The sequence below is a fragment of the Punica granatum genome, chromosome 7 (assembly GCF_007655135.1).
Source record: "Punica granatum isolate Tunisia-2019 chromosome 7, ASM765513v2, whole genome shotgun sequence".
NCBI classification, from domain to species: Eukaryota; Viridiplantae; Streptophyta; class Magnoliopsida; order Myrtales; family Lythraceae; genus Punica; species Punica granatum.
In genome coordinates this window covers 15,432,615-15,456,390 of record NC_045133.1, presented here as the reverse complement: position 1 = coordinate 15,456,390, position 23,776 = coordinate 15,432,615, and the positions used below count along the sequence as shown (strand labels likewise).

The 23,776-nt window shown below is 38.7% G+C and overlaps 3 protein-coding genes across 3 annotated transcripts; all 3 read right to left on the bottom strand.

Annotated features, from left to right (window-relative positions):
• Positions 1-2,944, bottom strand: LOC116213643 (serine hydroxymethyltransferase 4). Its single transcript, XM_031548664.1, has 5 exons — positions 2,587-2,944; positions 1,466-1,879; positions 938-1,328; positions 682-783; positions 1-350 (listed from the first exon to the last, which is right to left on the bottom strand). Exons 1-5 carry the CDS (start codon positions 2,848-2,850, stop codon positions 106-108), a joined length of 1,416 nt encoding a protein of 471 aa, XP_031404524.1. The 5' UTR covers positions 2,851-2,944; the 3' UTR covers positions 1-105.
• A 4,399-nt stretch (positions 2,945-7,343) lies between these two features.
• On the bottom strand, positions 7,344-11,475 carry LOC116213644. Its single transcript, XM_031548665.1, has 2 exons — positions 11,152-11,475; positions 7,344-7,809 (listed from the first exon to the last, which is right to left on the bottom strand). Exons 1-2 carry the CDS (start codon positions 11,295-11,297, stop codon positions 7,491-7,493), a joined length of 465 nt encoding a protein of 154 aa, XP_031404525.1. The 5' UTR covers positions 11,298-11,475; the 3' UTR covers positions 7,344-7,490.
• Positions 11,476-19,423: 7,948 nt separating this feature from the next.
• LOC116212782 (probable xyloglucan galactosyltransferase GT14) lies at positions 19,424-21,721 on the bottom strand. The gene is made up of 2 exons (XM_031547470.1): positions 20,716-21,721; positions 19,424-20,494 (listed from the first exon to the last, which is right to left on the bottom strand). Exons 1-2 carry the CDS (start codon positions 21,555-21,557, stop codon positions 19,852-19,854), a joined length of 1,485 nt encoding a protein of 494 aa, XP_031403330.1. The 5' UTR covers positions 21,558-21,721; the 3' UTR covers positions 19,424-19,851.
• Between the last annotated feature and the right edge of the window lie 2,055 nt (positions 21,722-23,776).

Here is a 23,776-nt window from a genome sequence, read left to right as displayed (position 1 = left end):
TTATCATGAGAAGTGAAGCTTTATAAATATAAATTTCAAAACCAAAACAGACAAATGGTAAGATTTTCAGTGCAACAGACATCCTTCGGTGGAGTAATCATCCTCTTAATCCTTGTACTTCATATCGGACATGACGAATCCGGGCATGTCGAAGGAGCCGGAAAACTTCTCGACATCAGCCTTGAGGGCCTCCATCTCCTTGTTGTTAACAAGGCCCTTGTTGAAGTCCTTCAGGAGCTTCCCATGCTCCTTTTGGATACTCAACGTGATGGTTACGGCCCTGTGGAGGAACTCCCCGATCTCCTCAAAGTCCTTCTCGACCAATCCTCGTGAAGTCATAGCAGGAGTTCCTGGCATCATAAAAAATCCACTGTATGCTTAATAAAGGATTTCCAAGAAATGGAAATTATGAATTGCAGAACAGAAATTCTCCCCCGTTGTTCTTATCAACATACATGGAGATCGAGCAGGTTAATTTGACAAAAGATAGTTAATGGTCCTTTCCACATTATCCGCTTTTTAAGCTTTTGCTTTTCTCAAGAAAATTGATTACTATTCATGCAGTGCCAAATTTGGCTAATATACATAAATCTAGGCTGATATCCTCTGGACGACATCTGATAGCATCACAAATAGAAAAACTAACGGATAAATATTGTAAAGTAGGCTTTAAGAACTTACCAATTCTAACACCACCAGGAGCCAAGGCACTGCTGTCACCGAAGACAGCGTTCTTGTTCACAGTAATGTTGCAGAGATCACAAAGTTTCTCAACCTTGTTACCTGCAAGAAACCATGCCAGATAGAATTTAGATGAGATAAACATATTTTTCATTTTTCAAACTTTCTATTAGTGCCTTCCATTTTCAAATAATTTTCGTGAACCATCATCATATTAATGTCCAGGATCACCAGTGCACGACATTTATCCCCTTACCAGTCAATCCAAGAGGACGAAGGTCCCACAGGACGAGGTGATTCTCAGTCCCGCCCGTAACTAGCTTGTATCCTTTGCTCATGAGGTAGTTCCCAAGGGCAACAGCGTTGGCCTTCACTTGCTTAGCATAAGCCTTGAAGCCAGGGGTCAAGGCCTGCTTCAGGGCAACAGCAAGAGCACCGATTTGGTGGTTGTGGGGACCACCCTGAAGAGAAGGGAACACAGCGAAATTGATCTTGTCTTCGAAGTCATAGACTGCACCCTCGGGCTGGCCCTTCTTGGGCGGCTTCGGGCCTTTCTTGTAGAAGATCATCCCAGCCCTAGGACCCCTCAAGCTCTTGTGGGTCGTTGTGGTGACAATGTCGCAGTACTCAAAGGGGTTTGCAGCTTCCTACAGAGAGAAAGCAGAAAGATCCTTTAAGAGACCAGATCAAATCTAGAACATATAGAACAGATGGAATATCAAGTTTCAGAATAATGTCCGATAGTTCCTAATAACAGGAGCAGGAAAGAACGAGATAGCCAAACCTGAGCAGCAACGAGACCACTGATGTGAGCCATGTCACAGAGCAAAAGGGCTCCAACCTTATCAGCAACTTGCCTGAACTTGGCATAATCCCAGTCCCTGGGATACGCACTGCCGCCGCAAATGATCAACCTGGGCCTGAAGTCCAAAGCCTTCTCCTCCAACTTGTCATAATCGATATACCCAGTGCTCGAGTTCACCTTGTAAGGCAAGCTCTCGAAATAGATCGAGGTGGCTGAGATCTTCTTCCCTCCAGAGGTGTAGTACCCGTGTGTCAAGTGCCCACCAGAGGGAAGGTCCAGACCCATGATACGGTCATGGGGCTGGAGCACAGCAGTGTAGGCGGCAAAGTTCGCCGGAGATCCCGAGTAAGGCTGCACGTTGACACCCCATTTGGTGGGGTCCAAGTGGAAGGCCTGGTACAAACAGATCCAAAGCTTATGACAACTTATCGAACTGAATAGATTTGTAGTAAATGACACATGAAAAATGAGGACAAGATCACATCGTTAATGTAAAAACGCTGCCTACCATTGACACATCCATGCGATATTTTGAGATATACGTAACATAAAATCCATCCGTAATGCAGATTCACAACCTGAAAATGACATATCGAGAATGCTGATCCGTGTTCTAACAAATGAGCTATCATGTTCGATTTTTGAAGTCTCATTAATTAATGTTGCGACTCTTCTATCAAATCGGATCCGCAATCAAACAGTAAAACTTCGATGCGTTGGTACAGTAATGATCTAGTAATGCAGATCCGAAACCGAACATATCGGACAACATTACCGGAAGATCCGACCGACATTAATTATTCAACATTGACACAAATCCAAACGCGACCGCAGCATACGTTGGTGCACATTATTAATTTACTCGAAGATATAAACGTTGTTGTCTGAATTACTCTGCAGCAGAGAAATGGGGTTTAGTACAGTGGTGCCCTCACCCGGTAACCTAGACCTAGAGGTTCCGGATTCGATTCTCATTGGGATTACGCCCCTTTATTTAGATTTCCTTTCCATTTCCTTGTACGAGGACATGTGCCTCCTATTGTAACCGAAAAAAAAAAAAAGAATTACTCTGCAGCAGCAAAATACGAAATTCATGTCACCTGGAGAGCGCGGGAGCGGCAGAGGTTCTCGATCTCGTCGATGTACTCGTTGCCACCGTAGTAGCGGTTCCCAGGCATGCCCTCGGAGTACTTGTTGGTGAGGGCGCTGCCGAGGGCCTCGATGACGGCGAACGAGGTGAAGTTCTCGGAGGCGATGAGCTCGATCCCCCGGCATTGCCGGCGCTTCTCCTTCTCGATCAGGTCATGGATCTCGGGATCCACCGCGGCCAACGGCGTGTTCCCCCATTCGGTGACCGGATCCATGGCAAATGGCGGAGAGGATGAACGGCAGAGAGGGAGAGGAAAATGCAAATGGAGACAGGGGGGTTGGTGCTGGTAGGGGTGGATGGTGTAGACTTTGAGAGGGCTTAAATGGGTTGCGCCGTGGCATAAAATTACCCCAATGCCCTTAGATCTCGTTTCTGTAATTATCTAGCCTTTTTTCATTTTCTTTTCTTCTTTTTTTTATTATCTTCAAATTTTTTTTTAAAGGAGCTTAATAACACTCATAAAAATTCTCCTAATCAATTATAACCGCACGAGTTGTAATTACATCAACTTCGAAGGATATTTAGTTTATCTCTGTATTAAGATGATCGATCTTTGGGCATGCTTTGAGGAGGATATATCAATTTTTTAAGGAAATTAATTCTATGGGGATATGGATTTCGAAGGTACTTTTATACATATATATATATATATATGTTTTAGGTAAAAGATCGAAAATACATATTTATTAAATAACAATGAACTTATTTTTTTGAACCTCCGTAAAATCTACCTTTTAAGGGGTGTCAATACCCCATTTCTTTTTTCGTTTCTATGGACTATTTTTGTTTTTAGGTGGGATGGGTATTGGGTAGATGAGTGGGTCCGGGGGGAAGAATTGTCATCGCAGGGTTGGTGAAAAGAGAAAGTCGTTCTAATTTGTTGGACCCTAAAAAATTTATTGGAAAATTTGATTTTGCATCCTCAAGTTTAATCCCGGATCTATTTAGACCCTCAGTAAAACGGTTAGGTTGTAACATTTTGCACCGTAAATCCTCCAAAGATGTTGAACAATATATCTATCTAAGTTGTTCAAACAGACAAAAATAAAATATTGTTAGATGAAATTTGAGGGTGCACCATAGATAAGGAATCAAATTGTAGGGTATAAAATGACACATCTCCTTTTACTTTTCATTAGAATTCATGCTTCACATCAATTCAAATTCATTACCCTCTGATCGAAGTGTGTTAGTTAAGGTGATTCAATACATTTTGTGTTTCAATAAAGTCTCAAAGTCAAGATTCATGGATAATAATAAAAAATCACAATTGGGATAACTTTACTTTCTTAGATAGATTGATCTAACTCAAAATTTTAAATTATATCACCACCAAATGTTTACTTCATGTCTTAAAATATTTAGTCTGTACTGAGAATCGTCTTTTCAAGTTGCTAATTGCTATATGTATATGTTGTTCTATGGAATGTGGATCGAACTCTTGACTAAGAAATTCAAAATGATATGTCTGTCATCACATGAAAATTATAGACAAAGCCTGCATATCAGTACGTACGAAGAAGTTGCCAGTTATGTGGCAGTTAGATTACTGATCTAGTCACTAATTATTGGATAAATGAAAGCGAGTAATTTGGAAATCTATAAATGAACTGTCCTCGCCAAAATACAATAAGTAGGGCTTCATAAAATTATTTCGATATACAAATTCGAGAAGCACTATTGATACTATAATAATGTTATTCAACTATATGGTATGGTACAATCCCTGAAAAATTTCTTAGTGAATAGCAGCTACCTTATTTGTTATAACTTCTTCTTCTTCTTCTTCTTCTTCTTCTTCTTCTTCTTCTTCTTCTCATGTCATCGTTATAATATAGGTTAAAAGGTAGACCATGCTTTATTAGTAATAAAAAAGAGGCAAGTTTGCTTGTGGTATTAGTAACAGTAATAAAATTCGAAGATGGAAATGGGAATAGAGGCCAGATGAATTTTCCCATATGATTATGATGGTGTTTGCGTCCTAACGACATCATTAACTTGTCGTTTGGGGTTCTGGTCATTGATGGGGTTGTTGAGGGTACTTTCGTCATTCCGTTCTCACCAACTCTTGTATGTGGACGTTTTTCCTTCCCAGCTGTTCTGTACCGCAATGGTCTCGTCTGTTGGGTGAGGATATTAAATCCGTCAAACTCGGCAAGGGACCGTGAATTTTTGCGCTTTTTTTTTCAGGGTCCAGCGGGGGGTGAGTTTTTTTTCAAGCTAAAATTAGAACGTGAGTCGCGCTACGATTAGAAATAGATTTAATTGTATTTTGTAAAATTTTAGCCGTATTAAAAATCATGTTTTGTTAATTATTTATTAATATAATTTCGAAAATAGAAAGGGACACCATAATGTATTTTCTAGTATCTTATATCATCATAAACCGTGAAAAATATCAATAATATAGCAGCGAATTGGAAAATTGGTCAGTCATGGCTGTATTTTAACTTCTTCCTTTTTTCCTAATTGTAGGAATTTTTTTTACCACATTATTGCTGGATAGAATTATCTAATGCTTTCTCATTATATGCTTTACAAAGCTGTAAATGAAAATCTATACGATGATGAAAATTATTTTTTTATCTCCTCTTTATTATTATTAGAGTGCTGATCCACGCTACGCTGATCTAATATAATTTCCGATTTATGAAATTATACCATATTATGAGAGGAGCTATGTAATCTTATTAATCAATTTTTTAGTTTTAAGACATTAATAATACCCGTATAATGAAAGGTCTGTGCAAAATTATAATTTTTTTTTAATATCGAACTCGTATTCGCACTGTGCTGGCTACTGTAGTTTTTTTTTTTTTGTTATTCGTTCAATCTCCAAAGAAAATTATAATTAGGTTTTCATATTTCTTGAATATATATATATATATGTATATAAAGATTTGTTTTGAGTAAAAATATTCTATCTTATCTTGTATACTATTATTAAAGAGGATTCCCCATATTATAATTACCCATCTATTTTCTAAAGTCTAAACTTATTATAAATACAATTCTTTTATCATCTTCATGTTTTTAGGAAAAAATTTTCAAAAAATAAACTATTAATAAAAAAAAGAAACTCCAAGTCTTACACTTTCACCAATATGTACGTTCTGATTAATTTTTAATTGAAAAAACTGGCTTTAAATTATATTAATAGTATAATTAAAAAGTATCCTTGATCACAATACATATATAAAAGACATAGACCCGTGATATGCACGATCTTTCATAATTTTTTTTGGTTAAAAATCCGACCTGCACGAAGTGTTTTTATTTTCTATCAATGCATATATATACAGGTTAAAAGAAGGTTTTTATTAATATTTATATTAAATAATAAAATTAATAAAAATAAAATGTTGAGAGACTCGGGAAAGAGAAAAAAAGAGAGAGGGAAAGGTGAAAAGAAAAAGAGAGGAGAGAGGGAAAAGAGGGAAAAGACAAAAAAGAGAGAGAGTGGAAAGTTTTTTTTTTTTTCTTTCGATGGAATAGTGGAAAGTTATTTTGGTAGTGAAGAAGACGCATATAAAGTTACGAAATTATCGCTTAATATTAATAGTTCATATTTATTCCAATATTTTAGTTTTCATCGGGGTCTTCCTCTCTGCTGCTATCCTGAACAACAAGCAGTACAGGAAGAAATTATTCCACCTAAGACATGATTACACTCTTCAACTACCAAATCCCGCCTGTGTCATTGAACGAAGAAAATCAAGGGATATAGCCTCCTTTTTCTTTAGATCTCGAATGAACTGTTCAGACTCTTCGAAGCGATTATTGAGAATGGAGAAAATCCTTAATTGAAATAGATTTATCCCTTAGTGAGCTGACCGGTTCAAACATCAGGACGCATTGAATTTTTGGATATCATGTTATACACAGGAGAGAGGGAGAGGGACATTCTAGGGATGGAGAGTGCAGAGTGAAAGATTGACATCAAGGGAAACAAATTGTTGCAGAGATATGTCTATGCAATACGGACAAGGACTGATCTAAGTGGGAGATTTATGGGTTGGTCAGATCAGAATCAGAGATTGCTTCAATCTCCATCCCGACACCACACCCATTCAGAGGAGAGGAAATGGAGAAAAAGGCAACGCCTTTGCTTTTGCTGCATCTCTCTCTCTCTCTCTCTCTGGAGAATCTTTGCTTGTTTGTTCTATCAGGCAGAGGAGGAGCTCGAGCTGCAGCCCGAGGAGCACCCGGATGCTGCTGTGCGTGGTAGCTATCGAGAAGAAGTGGAGGGGCTGGCGATGTTGGGGCCCAATGTGGAAGGGGAGGAAGCCGAGGATGCCGGGAAGAAGTCGACGGCGAGGCAATAAGTTCGAGTTTCCCAGACCTGACCATGGAAACAAAAGAAATTAAGCACATATGAACGAAAATGACGATAAGCTAGCAATGAATCCATTCCCCTAAACACTCTCTATCCTTCCTCGCCTTCGAGATCTGCTGAAATAGATTCAAGGTAAAAGTGTCACTTCAGTACCCCGAAGTCCGCTTTCTCTCGATGTTCTTTTATCATCAAAGGGCAGGTTTGCTCCAGGTTCTTTTAATTACCTGGTTGGGTCTTACTTAAAGGCTCATGTATATGCTGAATATGGCTTAATCGGGGAAGCTGTGGAATCTTGTTAGGTCGTGAACTGATCGACCCTTACAAAGCATGTGTGAGCGGTAAATTTAGCTTCTCTTATGGTAATGGAGGGATGATCCTCAAAATATTCGTCTCCATTAGAACATCACCGAGAAACTTAAGGCAGCCCTTAATATTATTGAACGAAAGCGTCGACAGTCATCATACAACAACCACACCATCCGACAATCTTCCTACAACAACAACAACAACAACAACAATCACAACCTTTGTCGTTCGCAAGACACAGTATTGATCTTGTGGTGATGCACATAACGGGGAATATTATCAGTGCCCTCTGTGACCATGTCCACCAGGCCCATGGCCTCCAGGGCCACCATGCCCTCCGCCAGGACCGTGTCCTCCTCCATGGCCGTGGTCATGCCCATGGCCCTTGTCATGACCATGGCCTCCACCGTGGCCACCCTGCCCTCCGCCAGGACCATGTCCTCCAGGGCCGCCGTGACCTCCACCTGGGCCACCGTGGCCTCCTCCATGTCCATGGTCATGACCGTGTCCTCCTCCATGGCCGTGGTCATGACCATGGCCACCACCAGGACCACCATGCCCTCCGCCAGGACCGTGGCCTCCACCAGGACCGTGCCCGCCACCGTGATGGTCGTGACCTGACATTTTCTGTATGGGTGTTTGACTAAAATACCAAGGAATTAGTCTGAAGATGCAGTGTTTTCTGCGGGAAGAATGTTGCGACGGAGGGGGTCTTATATAGAAAAATAATAGAATGGATTGAGAAAATATCTAGACGAGGACTCAACTTGTGCGAGGGGCGAAAATCAGATCCGTCGGTCTTTTGGGTAAAACAATGTTTGACGTTTCGTTCACACACAAAAGAGATAGGGACAAGAAAATTCATAGATGACTAAACGCTATCCAGTTAAAAAACTATTTATTATATCTTTTCATAAGAGAGACCTCCAACTTAAAAATATGTATATGCTAGGAACAGCGATGAGATAAAAACTCTTAGAGCATGATGAGACAGACAACGAATATTGAAAATGAACATAAGATATAGCAAAATTAACTATAAGTCAGTGCAAAAAATAGGGCAAATGTACTTATGATAAAGGACTAACTTATTGAGACAGATGAGAGGCAATAAAATGTGAAAAATGATCTATGCATAGAATGAACTATATATATATATATATATATATATATAGTGATGGTGTGCAACAAAAGTGACCAATCGAAAATGTGCAAAAAAAGAGAGAGTATGTTTTTGGAGTATTTTTTTATTAATAAAAATTAAAAAAACACTTTGTACTTTTATATATAAAATAGGTATATATATATGTGTGTGTCTATAAAGGCATGAAAATTTACAGAGCATAGAAATTCTATCAGGCGTTTGTTTTTATGTAAAGTTCAAACTTTACATTGTATTTACGACTTTTATTTGTAGAGATTATAAAAATGAACCATTATAATCATTTGCTCGAGCTGGAGCTTTACAACCGTGGTCGGTAAAAATTTTGCATTCAAAGTAGGTGAAATTGTTAAATTACAACAGAGATTACAGTCGTGGCATCAAAATCATCTCTACAAAAATATATTATCAATCGTATTTCTCGTAGTCCAATATAATTTACCAAACACAATAATATCGGATTTCAACTTTTAACCTAAGAAAAAAAATACACAGTTAAAATTTCCCTTCAATCTTCATATATCATGTACTCTAACAATACTTGAACCAAACGTCCACAATAGAAATCAAATTTGTTTAGAAAGGGATGCAGTGCAGTAACGCTTTCTTTCGACTCGGAATAAAAAAGTTGTGATTCAATTTGCACTAAAGTAAGGTGATATTTGATAAATTAAGCACTTAATTAGTTAAGAACATAAATGTATAGGAAGAAGCGAGAAATGAATAAGGACGAGAAAATTTTACGAGAGATAAAGAGTATCGATAAGTGAAGAATGACTTATTTCATTAAGTTAAAAAATTTTACTTATTTCATTAAGTGATTTTTGTCTTAATGATTAAATAATTTAAATTATTATCTCTCATCTTTCCCTCTTTTTTATATTAATTTTTTCTTATAACTAATTTATAACTAATTTTTAAGCATTTATTGAATTAAGTAGAAACAAACACATCTTAACTCTCGTGCCCCATATCTCCCTCATTTTCCTGCCTATTTAGATGCTTTTACTGTAACCGACTAACCGAGGAAAAATAAAAACTTGTTATCATATTACAGATATGAGATAATTCATATAAGTAATTATCTCATTGGACTCGGATGCTAAGCCAACGGCTACGAAAGGGAGGACGGAGCAGCAGCAGCTTGGTCAAGATGAAGATGAACCTTTATAATCGGATCGGAATGAAAAAAAACAAAAATGTGGATGAATCTTCAAGTGGTTGTCGGTCTTTTCGGGGGAACTGGGAAGAAGCCATAGGAAAGCAATTCTCAACAAGTTTTCGTTTCAACTTAATTATAACACTTAAAAATTAAGTGTTGAATTTTTCAGTGCTAAATGAAATAAATGTTTATTGGAATCGTATCAATTTTGGGTGCACCGATTAAGTCGATTTTATTTGTTGAAGTAAGTGTTGAAAATTTTATATTATTTAAGATATTAATTATATAATGACCACAAAACTTTTTTTTTAAACTTTTGTCCCAATTAAATTTATATTATTTTTTTAACTTAAAAAAAACAAATAGACGGACCATGGTGCCCTCGAAGCAAGCCACCACCGTCCTAATGGAAGTCATTAGAGAAGTGGTGACCAGGATCAAGGCTGCTGCTGCCGTCAATCATTCCTTATCAGGGAGGGAGAGGGAGAGGGAGAGTGAGAGGGAGAGAGAGAGAGAGGCTGATTTAAAGCGGTGAGGGCACCGATCCTGACCGCCCCCGCTCAGACGAGGTCACTAGCTACCTCTGACGTCCTTGGTGACCTCGATTAAGGCGGTGCCATTGCCCGGATCGAAGCCATTGCCGTCCCCTTCCGTCAGTCGTCTTGTCCTAATCGTGATCACCAATGGTTATGGCTCAATCCCGACTGTGGTCCTGACCATGGCCCTTGCGATTCGCAAAGAGTTTTTGAGCTAACGACCTTGGAAACATAAGAAATTACATTACGTACACTAGAAAATGAAGATAAGCGGTGAATGCACAACACTATTCTTTCTCGACTTCAAAGCCCCTTTTTATCTGGCTGTTCTATAATAGCAAGGGTGAAATTGTGCCCCCAGATTATCAAAGAGTGTACCGCCCTCTGGACTTATAATAAAAGATTTTAAATTCAATAATTAATGAAACTATTTATATCTTTTTATTGATTATTACGATCTTTATTTCATTATATAGGTGCACGAACCTAAAGGGAAAAAAAAAATTGCCCCAGTTTCTTTTACCGGGTAGGTAGTAATTAAAAGATCATGTGTCGAATATGGTTTAATGAGGCAAGCTGCAGATACTCTGTTCCCAAAGTGGTGAACTGATCAATCCTTACATAGCATGCGTACAGTGGTAAAATTGGCTTGATCTCTCATGAATAATGAGTGATGAAACTCAAAATGTTCGGTCTTAGGAACCATTAGAACATAATAGAGATGCTTAAGGCAGCCTCTCCATGTTATTGAAAGAAAGCGTCCACGATATCATACAACAACCACACCATCCAACAACCTTCTCGTACGGGCACTCGTACAACTCAACAACAGCAGCAATCACAACCTTCTCATACGTGCAAGACGCTATATATTGGTCTTGTGATGTCCCTAACGGGGAATACGATCAGTGCCCTCCGTGACCATGTCCCCCAGGCCCTTGGCCGCCAGGGCCACCGTGCCCTCCATGGCCGCCCTGACCTCCACCACCTGGACCACCCTGGCCTCCTCCATGGCCATGGTCATGACCATGGCCTCCTCCATGGCCATGGTCTCCGTGGCCCTTGTCATGACCGTGGTCTCCACCGGGGCCACCATGCCCTCCACCAGGACCACCATGCCCTCCCCCGGGGCCACCATGCCCTCCACCAGGACCACCATGCCCTCCCCCGGGGCCACCGTGCCCTCCAGGACCACCGTGGCCTCCCCCAGGGCCGTGCCCACCTCCTTGATGGCCGTGATCAGACATTTCTATGTGGTTGCTTGACAGATAACTATGGAATTGGTCGGAAGATGGAGTGTGTTCTGTGGGAAGGATGTTGGAAATTACAAGGGTAGGGTGGGGTCTTATATAGAAAAATATAACAGAATGGGATTGAGAAAATATCTGGATGAGGACTTTTTTTTTTTGGGGGGGGGCTATTGGAAGTTAATTCATATGTGGATGAGGACTCAACTTTGTGCGAACGGTGGAGATCAGATCCGTCGGTCTTTGTCCTAAGATAATTTGTTTCACGTTTCGTTCACTTCCCCGCATCCCAGGCTATATTCATTTTCTTTCACGCACAAAAGAAAAGAGAAAAAAAAAAAAAGAAGAGAGAGAGTAAATGATTGAATGCATAAATACTCTATCCATTTAAAAAATTGTCTATCATTCCTGTTTTTATGAGAGACCCTCACTCTTATTCATAAAAAAAGAAAACAGAGGGAATTGAGTATAGCAATTCAATGAATGGAAATCAAATTTCTTGAGAAGGGAGTTTAGTAGTGCATTGAGTCTGCAAAATGACGCTCTTTCACTCGAAATGAAGAGGTTGGGATTTAATACACACTAAAGTGACTTCTATGGTCGTTTATTTCCTTATTTTTCTACCTATATATGAGGTGCCTTTATCTTAATTGGGAAAAATATGAATATATTGTATCATAATACAGATATATGAGATAAATCATCGTATTGCAATTTTTTTCTAGTTAAATTTTTTATGTGGATTACACGCACTTCATTAACATTTTTCTTTTTAACTTTTCTGAAGCACACCAAAAATAGGTTTCTTTAACAGATTGTAGTTCACCTAAATTCTCTCTCTCTCTCTCTCTTTTTCTTTTTTTTTTCCATGAGGTAACTCGACTAAATTCGTTTTATTATTATTATTTTTTTGCGCTGAAAATAAATTCGAATGCTAAGCTTTCGTACTTTATGAAAATTATATAAAAGTATTGCTTGGCCCCGCTTGCATTTTCTTTTGTCGGTATATAGTACTATATCCTTCTACCGACACCCTTCTTTTCCAAGTTTTATTTTCAGAAAAGGACAAGCACCACGTGTCCCGCCATGGTTCAGTCTTCATCATTAATGAATACTATATTATTACTTTATAGATAACACAATAATATTAATGCACGATAATATGTATCTTCCGGTGCATTCGTCAAACCTTATCCCAAGGATTAATTACCAGTCATGCTTGTCTATTGGGAAGATATCAAGCATGTATTAGGACTGATAATTCGACAGTATCGCGCCGTGTTTAGATGTGCCGTGTCTAAACGGACGCGTGTCATCGAAATCATCACCCGTACAAGACACGATTATTAAACGGATCAGGTTTAAAAAACACAAACACTACCTATTTATATCCGTATCAATGCGGACAGAATATGTTTAAACTTATTTATCGAAACGTGTCATAATAGGTGCACATATCCATACACGGCACGATTATTACACATGTTCGATTTTGAAAACAACTTACTTATCCGTGTTGACCCGGTTACCTGAGCACACATGAACCAGTGTAATACATGCCTAGAAACCTTATTAGGAATTGTTAACACTTTAAAGAACAAGAACAAGGAGGAGCTGGTCGTCACCCTTACACCAAACTCACCGACCTGTCATCAGCATTCCCTTCTTCAGATCATCACTCAGCTCCCTCCAGGCTTCCCAGTACTACAACTACTTGAGCAGCAGCTTAATCAAAGCTATTTGTCAAAATCTTCAGAATCTTATGGACCAAGTAAAATGCCAAATAAAGGAAGAACAAATCAACCAACAAAAACAAACATATCACCAAGGAACTAAGAAATCCATTTCTCAGTTTCAAAAGAACAGAAATGGACCGAGAGTGATTCCAAATATTACAAGGTTAGAAGTCGATATTGGTAAACGGATGTTAATTTGCTTAGGAGGATAGAAGGAGCATCTTCAAGAACGAAACTAATAGCAACAAAATCATACATAACACATGAATGTACATCTGAAGAAGATAAATAGATGATATATATGGACGATGGACAAGTTCAATCAGTCAGCATATTCACAAAGCAAGACTTCCGCGAAGAGAAAATTTTGTAGTGTAGCTTTATCACCCAAACGTTACCTCAACCAGGAAGTTACACAACATTCTAATTATTCAAGAGAAATATCATGAAACCATCCACATAGTGAGGCAAAAATACATAAGCGAATCCCATTTCCATTTTATCTGACAAAATCCATCTTTCCTCAACAATGTCTTTTTGACATTTGATCCTTCGTAGATATTTTCATTTTGGAAAGAACCAAGAACAAAGCAACTCGTATTCCTTTAGCCTTCATTCACACATGTAGGCATCTTATAAACTGGAAGCTCAAATGCATGACAGAAAAGAGAATCAATCGAGAACTCAATCGGGCTTCAATTGACTGAGTGTAGAGAGAGAGATTCAAATCGAAGTTTGGGTTATGGCTGTGCAATCGGACTTCAATTGGGCTTCAATTGACAATCGAGAACTGACCAATTACGTCGGAGACTCGGATTGGAGAGCAACGACGGCTGGAGGAGCGTCGGAGCGTGAGCGAGACCAGAGCCCAGAGGTCCAGAAGGACGGAGTCGGGACTCGGGAGTGACGGGAGTCGTCTGTGGCATGTGCTTCATCAACATTGCAGATAATTAATGCCTTCGTGAACTAAAAAAGTCAACTTTATGGGAAGAAGAAGTCCAATCTAAAACATAAATTCAATTCCAGGACTGAATCAAACGAATAACCCACGACCGCAACATGAAAATAGAAGGTTATATGCTTCACCCAGAACGGAAAAGTAAAAGGAGATATGAAGAGAGACCTGAACTGAAGCACGCCTTCAGCCTTCAGCGTTCAGTCGTCTGTGGTCCGTGACCGTCGGGGCCGTGGTCGAGGGCTCGAGGTTGAGGGCAAGTCGTCTTTCACAAGCTTCTGTCGACTCTGTTGAGAAAGAAGAGAAGGAGGGGGGGGGGGGGGGGGGTTTTGTTGCAGAAGGAAATTAGGGTTAGTAAGGATATTTTGGCAATTTTAATATATAAATGGATTACATGGATTCAATCCGGCAAGACACGCTTATTAACCGTATCTAAACGGATTAGATCCCGTTTAGATCGAATATTAAAAATGCTCCACCCGAATCCATTTACCACCGTGTCGTATTTATGTCGTGTTAGGAATTACCAGACCTACATGGAACTTCTAAACTGAGCATATATCTACAACACGCGTCAAGGGAAAGTAGGAATTAAACGAACATACGTGTGCCTAAACATTATTCTTTATTAAGAATAAAAATCTGAGTAAACTGATGAAATATTAGGTTAGATCCTGATCAATCCCGTAACTCGGTCCAAAACAAGAGAAGCTGGTATTAGATTATGCAGCATCTGCCTTTCCAATTATACAAGAGGTCCGAATCATGATACACCGTCTTGATAGTGGGGTCACTTTCAAGTCACATGTACAGGTCAAGGTTTTTCTATAGCTCCAACGATCTTCGGAGAGAAGCACAAGGTTTGCTGGATTTGGGTGCGGAGATCTCTTCCCCGGCCGGTTGGAGATTCAAGAGCAACAACTCGAATTTGTCACCCTTATCTCTCCTTCTCGATCTCGATCAGTAAAATGTGTGTTTCCCCATCAGGGATTCCATGATTTGGTATCTAACATTGAGATGGAACTGGAAGCTTTATGTCATTGAGGAATTCCATGATTCGATATGAAAAATCAGAACATCAACTTTGATTTATAATGTTGAAAACAAAGTCTCCAAGGAATAGTCAATTTCCTGCATTTGGCCAATACTTTTCATCGATATTTTCTCAAAAAATTGTGGGATTCATCATATTTCCTCTTTTGTTTAAATTGAAATTTTCAATTTCTGTTTTAAACCCTAAATCAAGACTATTAGTTCATTTCGTCATTTTTTGAGCTACAAAATTCGATTTCAGACCTTGAATTTGGTCTCGAAATTAATATGAAGTTGAAGGTACTTTATTCTCTTCCTAAACGTTATTATTCCATCCAACTTGCTGATAAGTTAGCTTTTTCATTTGGTAATTATTATGTATTCTGCTAACACACTAAATTGCATTGTCAAGTGTTTGACAAAATGCTTGAGCGAAAATACTCTAATTTGTTATTTTGTATTTTGAAGTTCACGCTTGGATTTCGATCTTACCGACTTCACCAGGCATTGTATTCTCAATCATTCCATTTCCACGTCTTTGCATTATATTGAAGCCTTCCTCCTCAACAATACTCATCTTTGCATTTCCACGTCTTTGCATTATAAATGAATGCTCATGCATTGAAATCCAATGAGCTATCCCCTCCCTCATCTTCATCATATCATATCTCCCATCAATAATAGCAGAGCCGGAAACAAGTACATCTACTTTGGAATGAGCAGGGGGGAAGTTGATCCTTTGTTGAACATTATATCTCTTTTGCTTAACAGTCTCAAGGTGTCGCATCAAATGACTCGTCGTATAGTTCTTGAAACTCAAATGACTATGGCAGTGAACACACTGAACTTTCCTCACGCCATCAATCATTTCCTCTTTAAACTCGAGCCAAACGGTGGAAGTCCTTCCCCTTTTCTTATTTGTAAAGGCTCTCATCATCACCACCGCCTTCCCCCTCAATGTCCTCATCAGCACCATTATCTTCAACCGGGTCATTGGATGGATTATTGGCACCCTCAAGGTTCATGTCACCGGTAGTCTCTGCCTCCATTGTCGTATTTGAGCTTCCATCGACGCGTTGCATTTGCTATACTTGTGGCATAGACGAACTCCCGGTGTGCTCAACATTTGACATACCTAAAAAAGAGATGGAACCCCAAAATTAGCACCCAAAGAGTCGAATCATCTACACAAGATGCGAAAATAAAACTCAGCAAGTTCAATAGTCGGATCATCAAACACTGAAGCGAACTTAGATCAGTATGTTCAATATCAACAGGTTCAAAATTGAAAACAACATCCAAAAGTCAAAAATTCAGGCCTAGCTCCAACAAATATGCAAAAATGAAATGAACATATTTTATATTTGCTTTCATTGTATAGATTCACCGAGGCCTTCTCAATCTTTTGAAGTTGCTCAAGTTCTTCTTGTTTCAATGGAAAGAGAAGAAACAAATTTGGAATAATTCGTGTATGTCCTTAGCAGTAACAGTAACAGAGAAGAAAGGGGATAACAAATAATTAGAATAACTTACAATAAAAAAACCGAGACAGGAAGGACGAGCCCGAGAAGCAAAATTTGGAAAGCAAAATTCAGAAGCATCGAAAAGGCCTTGAAAACGCAAAACGCAGCATAGATTGCAATATCAGCAGAATATCAGCAATAACAACATCGAAAAACCTGCTGGCCGGCCTTCATTAACTCCCATAAGTGGTTGACCAAAGTCTCAGACAATGCAATTTTACTCGAGCTTATTAATTAAGGTAAGTGAACGCAGCAGGGGCGGGGGAAGGGAGGTGACCTTGGGGAGGATCGAAGAGAGGAGCAGCGACTGCGAGCAACAAACAGCAACGCAGCCGGGAAGCAACAAGCAGGGGCGGCGGGCGTTGAGCAGCAAGCAGCAATTGCAACGGCGATGAGCAGCAAGCAGCACAACGCAGAGGGAGGATAGGGAGGAGAAGCTTGCTGCAGCGAGTAGAGGAGAAGCCGGCGGATAGGGAGCAGCAGAGGCAGGCAGAAGCGGAATGGAGAGGGAGGAATCCGACAGCTTGAAGCCTTGAACGGGGGCAGGGGAGGGGAAGAAGCCGGCGACGGCAAAGGAAGAGGAGAACTGGACTTAGAGGAGAAGCGAAAGAGTCGTGAGAGTCTGTGGCTATCGATTTTGCAATTAGGGTTCCATTTTGTTATTTTCCTATAATAATAATAAGTCGTGAGCCGAATACTGTTAAGCTCAGCTCAGCTCATTTAATTGGTGAGCTCGAGCCCGAGCTTAATAAGAGCTAACCAAATTCGAACTTTCAGCAAGTCAAGCCCGAACAGTTTAGTCTCGTTTCATTTACCCCTACCAATAATTAACGATCTGATACCTTATTCGCGTCGGATTTGAAAAAATGAAAAATGGAGAAATTTTGAAAAGAAGGGTTGGAAATTTTAAAAGTTAAAAATAAAAAAGTATATATTTTTAAATAAGTGATCCAATTATGACTATAAAATCATTTGTCCTAAATAAAGGATTGGGAATTTAAAACATAAAAATAGAGAAATTAAAAAAAAATTGAAATTTTAAATTTTAAACAAAAGGTTGGGAATTTAACAAGTAAATTTTTTTTAAAAAAACATAGTTTTTTAAAATAAGTGATCAAATTATAACGGTCGGATCATTTATCCTAACAAATCGATTGCATTAAGTAATATCTTATTCATATTAGATTTGAAAATATAAAAATAAAAAAAGAAAAAAATTAAAATTAAAATTATTTAAAAAAAAAAAAAGAAAGAAGAAAAAAAGGAGAGGCAAGTGCCCCACTCGCCACCTGGGCTCAAACGGGGACCTGCAATTCCCTCCATTTTCTTTGAGGAAAAAGATAAAAGAAAATTGACCATGGCAAAGGGAAGTGCACGTGTTCAACAATGTAACTTACACTCGAATAAAGAACAATTAAAGATCACTGTTAACAGTTTCAATTTTGTCCCAAAGAATTTTGATTGTTCCAAATTAATGCGTGTTGTTCGAAGTTTTCAAGAACGTGGCAAAAAGATCCCCTTCCCTTGACTTGCAAACTTGTATACGTTAGGGGCCATTTGGTACGCCGGAATATTAGATTACATGGAATATTATGCTCCGTTTGGTTTCGCAGTTAAAATCACAAAAATTTTAACTTTAATTTTAACTTAACGACTACACAATAAAAATGCACATTTCCCAAGTCAAAAATTTTAACTTTAACTTAACACATTATACAATCATTTGTCCTTTTTCATAATCAAAATCAAAGTTACTTTAACTCCGAAACCAAACGCACCATTAGATTGCAGAGAAAGTAGGTATGGGAATGCTAAATTACAATGAATACGATATTACCGTGTTTAGTAAGTAATCATGTATTTGGGAAAGTACATGGTAATGTAAGATTGCTAGTTTTGGTATATTAAATAAGCCGATGGGAAAGTAAAGTAATTTTACAAATATACCCCATACATTTTTTTTAAAAATTTTTTTTTTATTTTAAATATATTTATATATAACTATTTGTTATATGTTTATATTAATATTTAATATAAATATTCAAAAAAATATTTATAAAAATATTTATATTAAATATAAATATAAATACATATAAATAAAATACATCTAATATAAATATTTATATAAATATAATATATATATATATAACATAATATTTTTATAAATATTTGATATTTTTATAAATATATAGATATAAATATAAATATATAATATAATATTTATATATATAAGAGAATGAAAGGAAAATAATTTTAAAAAACATAAAGGAGATTACACCTGAGGTTGGTATTCTGAGATTACCCCAAGGCCCGTTGAAGACCGGAAATCTCAAAATTAAGATATTGAATGGAAGAGTGGCAAAGGTGAAGAATGCTGTTGTCTTTTATGAAAAATATAATACTTGATCTAGTTATCTTCAAAGGTGAAGAATCCTGTTGGATCCCGCCATGTTTCTTCAAAGGTGAAGAATGCTGTTGGAGGCAGAGCCTGGGAAGGGCGGTCGACAGATTGAAATATTCTTATAGTAATTAAATTATTTTTTATTTGATTGAACCAGTGCAATTGATTCGATTTAATATCGAAGTGGATCAGGCTTGCTCACAAGCGAGAATGAGTGTCAACGAGAAAAATGCGTGGCTGAAAATATCGATAATCAAACTATAAGAGGTAAATCTTAAGGTAAAATAATTAGGACACGTCTACAGCCATAATCTTCACGTAAGAGATTCTGATGGTTAGGAAAAAAAGAATCATGGGAGTTGTTTTTACTAGTAGTAGAATCTCTATTACAAAAATATTTACTCCCTGTGAAATGGTGTTCTTGCTCTTTGACAAAATTGAATTTTCCGGATCAAGGTATGTTCTGATATGAACAGATCGAGTTCGAGTTGCCCAGTCAGGAAACTCAAATCAAATCTCATCCAGGGAGCTTGTCTGCCTGACTACCAGATCAATTAGGATGACATGAATTGATTGTTCCAATGAAGAAAAAAGTAGTTCATATTCTTCCTTTAGGACTGTCACAAATTCTCCAGTCGCACTCGATGATAAATATATACCTATGCAGATCCCCAGAAGAACCAAAAAATCATAAGGAAGAAATATCCCGGCCCACCAAAATATACATATGTGTGTGTGTTTAGGGATCGAAACTCACTAAAGTACCTCTTAATTAGGATTAACCCAACTCCCGGATAGCATCCGATTGTAAGTTATCCGTCACGGCAATGGGAAGTCAAACTTGAAATGGTTCTGTTCAGAGAATCCAACGCCAGGATCACCCCCATCACGGATCACCCTTCTCACCCTCTCTACTCTATCGAGAATCCCCTTCACTGCAACATCGAATGCATCCTCAAACGCCCCGACCCCATCCCGTCGGTCCGCGTATATGATCCTGGGGATCATCCTCACGACCTCCTCCCTCATCTCCACCACCTTATCTCTAGGAATATGGAGCAATCTCTCCTCAATACTGATTTTCTCCCCTTCTTTGGCATTCCCCAGCGGTATGTAGACCGAATACCTAGTGTAGTTTTCGGGCAGGTACCACAGATATTGCACGTAGGCAGTGCCCGGGTGGAAAAACACTGGGATGCAGCCTGCTATGATTGAGTCAAACGTCGACCTGCGCGTGTAGGAATCGCCCCGAGGCTGGAGGCAGAACACGGATTTCTGGAAAACGCTCATGACATTTACAGGGTTGTCGCAATTGTTCGTCTCTGGGCTACAATTGAGCAACTTGCACTTTCCATTTGAGTTGAGACATTGCTCGATGATTTTGCCACGGATGGTGAACCGGAGCTCGGGGCGTGGGGCCCCTGCGAAGGCAAACAGGTAAGGCCTTTCCTGATTTCGGATCCTGGCAGTAGGAACAGAGACGGTCAGATATAAAGTCGATTACACGAGAACCAAGTGAACAAATACTTCCCCCAGAATCCCAAAGATGCAGCTACTGATGTATAATTGGACCATGGCGAAATTAACTCGCAAGATCAGCACAATATGTCTACGTGATTTAGTCCATAATCAAACATAAGATGCGGTATTTGATGGTTCTAACAGTATCTTCTGCAGAATCACCTGTCCTGCCACTCCGCTACATCAGAGAGGTCTGATGGATGGAAGTAGGCCGGGTACGGGATGGCGAGGTCATTGTTCCAGACGCTTGACTCGACCGAGAGCATCGTCATGTTGCGTGACTCGGGCAGGAACATGAGCTTGCTCCCCCAGTCGGAGGTATCATCGGTCTGTCTCCGGAAATCCCACGCGATCCTCCCCGCCACGAAGAAGTGGTCCCGCCCCCACATTCTCCTCCACTCGGGCCGGCCTGACACCCACCTGACGAGATCGTAACCCGTTGCATCCCTCACTGAGATGTTCGGGCTCCACAGGAACTGGCTCATGTCCAGGCCAGCGTAATACGGGATGAAGACCGCCGAGGCTCGGGACGAGTTGTTCGTGAGGCATTCGTACTTCTTCAGTCTGTTATGGAAGATCACCTCCAGCATGAACTGGTTGGTTCGGAACCAGCTCCCGTTCGAGAGAACCCCGCCGGGATCACTGACTTTGGGGCCGAGCCCGAAGTTGTCTATGTACTGGCACATGTTACCATCAGTCCCTCTCGTAAGGGACCGGCAGTTATCGAGGAGGTCGGTGTTGAATCTGCTGGGGAGGTCATGGATGTAAATGTACCTCCCCGAGCACGGATCAGTTACTGCCGCATTCTCTCTAGCCGGCATCGGAGATCCGGGTTTTGGAGAACTGATGGCATTTTGATAATTCTCGACGAAGAAGCCGACCCCATTTTTGCTGTTAGCAGAGAACGAACGATTAAGAGAGACCAGGAAGATGCAGATTACCAGAGACCCGAGGACACAATGGAGCGGCTGATGGCAGAGAGTTCCGGCCGGCGGTTTCTCCATCGGCTGTCAGTGGGGACCGTCCGAGATGGGGAGTGGCATTGCACCGGATGTTCGGAGACAGGGCAGACTGCAGAGAGGTTAGACTGAGTTAAATGAAATTGCAGATTTTGGGTTTTGGTCCTTTTCCTTCGGTTCGGCCGTAACAGAATCAAGGGAGAGATTTCAGGAAGAAAGTCGTTAGGGTAAATAAAGGTCATGGCTTTCTGCAGTACCTCGTGGGCCCGTTGCGAGGGCAATGCCAGAACGAGATTTCGTGGTAATTTACGTGAATTTCAAAAAAATTGATTTAAATTTTCTGAGTTAATAAGATTTTTATGTTTTGTTGGGTCATAACAATTTACATTTTCATTTTCACATTTTCATTCGAATGATAATGTAATTGCCAAATGTGGATTCTCACTTTGATAGAAATGTGCATTAACTTAGTAGTATAATTATAATTGCCAGAATCCACCAAATGCCTTCTTTAGTTCAGTTTATTAGTTAAGCATACCGTGATTTCATCGATGAAGGAAAGTGAAAGATTATTCATAAAAAAAAGGGGAAAGTGAAAAACTTTCTGCAAAGCATTAATGGCAGTATGGAAAAAATGTTAATTGAATAGACTAAAAGTAAGGCACTATGAGAAAAGAGCATAGTGTAATGGCTAACACTCTCGCTTGGTCAGATTCGATTCTCATCAGTGAGACTACTCGTATCATTCTTTTCAATTTTCTTGTATTAGGTCATGAGCCTCCTATTGTAATCGAAAAAAAATAAGGTATTATTGAATAACAATGGGAGTTGCTTTAAACTGTTTGGTTCTTGTTCCGCTTAAATAAAATTTCGAGTTTGAATTCTTGAATGCAGAAAATTCATGCTGAAAAAACTTTACTCTTTAATGGACCAATCATGTTCGACTGGAGCAGTTAGAATTCAATTGAACTTTCGAATATCAAGATTTATATTTAAAAAAAATAGAGTAAGGTGAGGTAAGGCGACACTAAATTAATTATCCATGCAAAATAATTTTCTCTTCACCACAAATATAACTTTTATCTCTTAATATTCAAAAATCTAATAAATATAGACCAATACATAAGTTGGGCCTCTATTAATTCCGATCAATGCACAAGAAAGGATATCAATCTATATAAATAGTATATGTGGGTACTCTCTAAATTACTGGGCACATGCGTATGAAATATCACAATAATTTATAATAGTGCATAAATGGAAAATAAAAAAGAAAAAGAAAGACTGTCTCACGTTACATTTATCAATTATATCTTAGCTCATGGCCTAGTATGAATAGTGAAAAAATGGGGGAAACGAATGGGAATTATCTCAAAATTTTATAATTTATTAAAGCGGAGCCCGAGAGTCATGGTAGTGAATCCCGTTTCTCTGGTCAGCCTTGCTTTTTGTCTTGCTAAAGAAGGGAGAGCATATTTGTTTCCGGTTACTTTTGCTGATTCAAGACAAAAAAGGATAAAATCTTAAATGAGAGGGGTAGTGGGGGTTTTCATCACAACAAAGGCTTTTGAGAAGGTGAGAGAGAAGAATTAAGGAGTCATCATTTTCTCTTTTAAGAAATCCATAAACTAGCATTTGCTCTGGCGATGCATTACGGTGCGTTTGGATTCAGAGTTAAAGTAATTTTGATTTTGACTGTGGAAAATGACAAATGAGTTGGGATTATAAATTTGACTTGGGAAACGTGTGTTTTTGTTGTGTAGTGTGTTGAGTTAAAATTAAAGTTAAAATTTTTCACTTAGGAAATGTGTATTTTTATTGTATAGTATGTTGAGTTAAAGTTAAAGTTAAAATCAAAGTGATTTTAACTCCTAAAACAAACAGGGCATAGTCTCATGTGCTTATTCTATTCAATTTTATGCCAAAATAAAATTCAAAATTATAATTGGAGGGTCTTTTTATATGGCATAGTCGTATTTTAGTATCTCTAATAACAAATAACAAAATGCAATTGTGATAAAAGTATGATAAATTCTTTTACTGAGTGATTATTCTTATAAGTATATTGTATTTAATTTGAAATGAAATACATTTTCATAATTAAACCAATTACCATTTAATTAATTATTCTATTTTAATATTTTATGAATATCTAAATAAATTATTTTCATGTCGTGCAAAATATAGATAAAAATATGAACATATATTTATTTATTTTGAGTAAATAATAAAAACAAAAAAAAATATTAAATTCATAGCACACA